Genomic DNA, 479 nt, shown 5'->3' with positions numbered 1-479 from the left:
GTTTCGCTGCGCTGTAAAATAACCTCTACTATATTACAAATCCAGATTCCCACAAGGTTTTGGACTTAAGTGATTATTGGCACCTAATAATAAAGAACAGGTGTCGACCTTTTTTTCCATTAAGAACAAGCGGAGAAGAAGTGCAATATAATTTTCTGAACACTGAGTGAATATCACACTCTAAAGAAAGATATCCGTGTCAGATTTCAGCTGTTAAGAATATAGCATGTATAATATAGACATTGGATTTAAATAGTCGAGCGTAGCCTATGAAAGCAGGATTATATGATACAGCAGCATGTGAGCAAGTAATAGCCTATGGCATATGATTTGGAACGTGGAATGTAGTAATATGATACGGAATCTGGTATATCCTAGTGTGATATAGAATATGAAATCTGTAATACTGAATATATGGAATGCAGACTATGGAGCTTATATCGAATGTTTATCCAGTACAATCTAGAAAGCATGAGCCA

At 35.3% G+C, this 479-nt stretch overlaps 1 protein-coding gene across 1 annotated transcript in view; it reads right to left on the bottom strand.

Annotated features, from left to right (window-relative positions):
• Window positions 1-316: 316 nt before the first annotated feature.
• The window catches only part of LOC119594800 (serine/arginine repetitive matrix protein 1-like), an 11,127-nt gene continuing 10,964 nt past the window's right edge, over window positions 317-479 (bottom strand). Inside the window, exon 3 of the mRNA XM_037943890.1 lies at window positions 317-374. Within this exon, the coding sequence (XP_037799818.1) occupies window positions 317-374 (58 nt within the window). The remainder of the gene's footprint in view (window positions 375-479) is intronic.

Source organism: Penaeus monodon, chromosome 34, assembly GCF_015228065.2.
Source record: "Penaeus monodon isolate SGIC_2016 chromosome 34, NSTDA_Pmon_1, whole genome shotgun sequence".
Classification (NCBI taxonomy): Eukaryota; Metazoa; Arthropoda; class Malacostraca; order Decapoda; family Penaeidae; genus Penaeus; species Penaeus monodon.
This window is presented reverse-complemented; position numbering and strand designations above follow the sequence as displayed.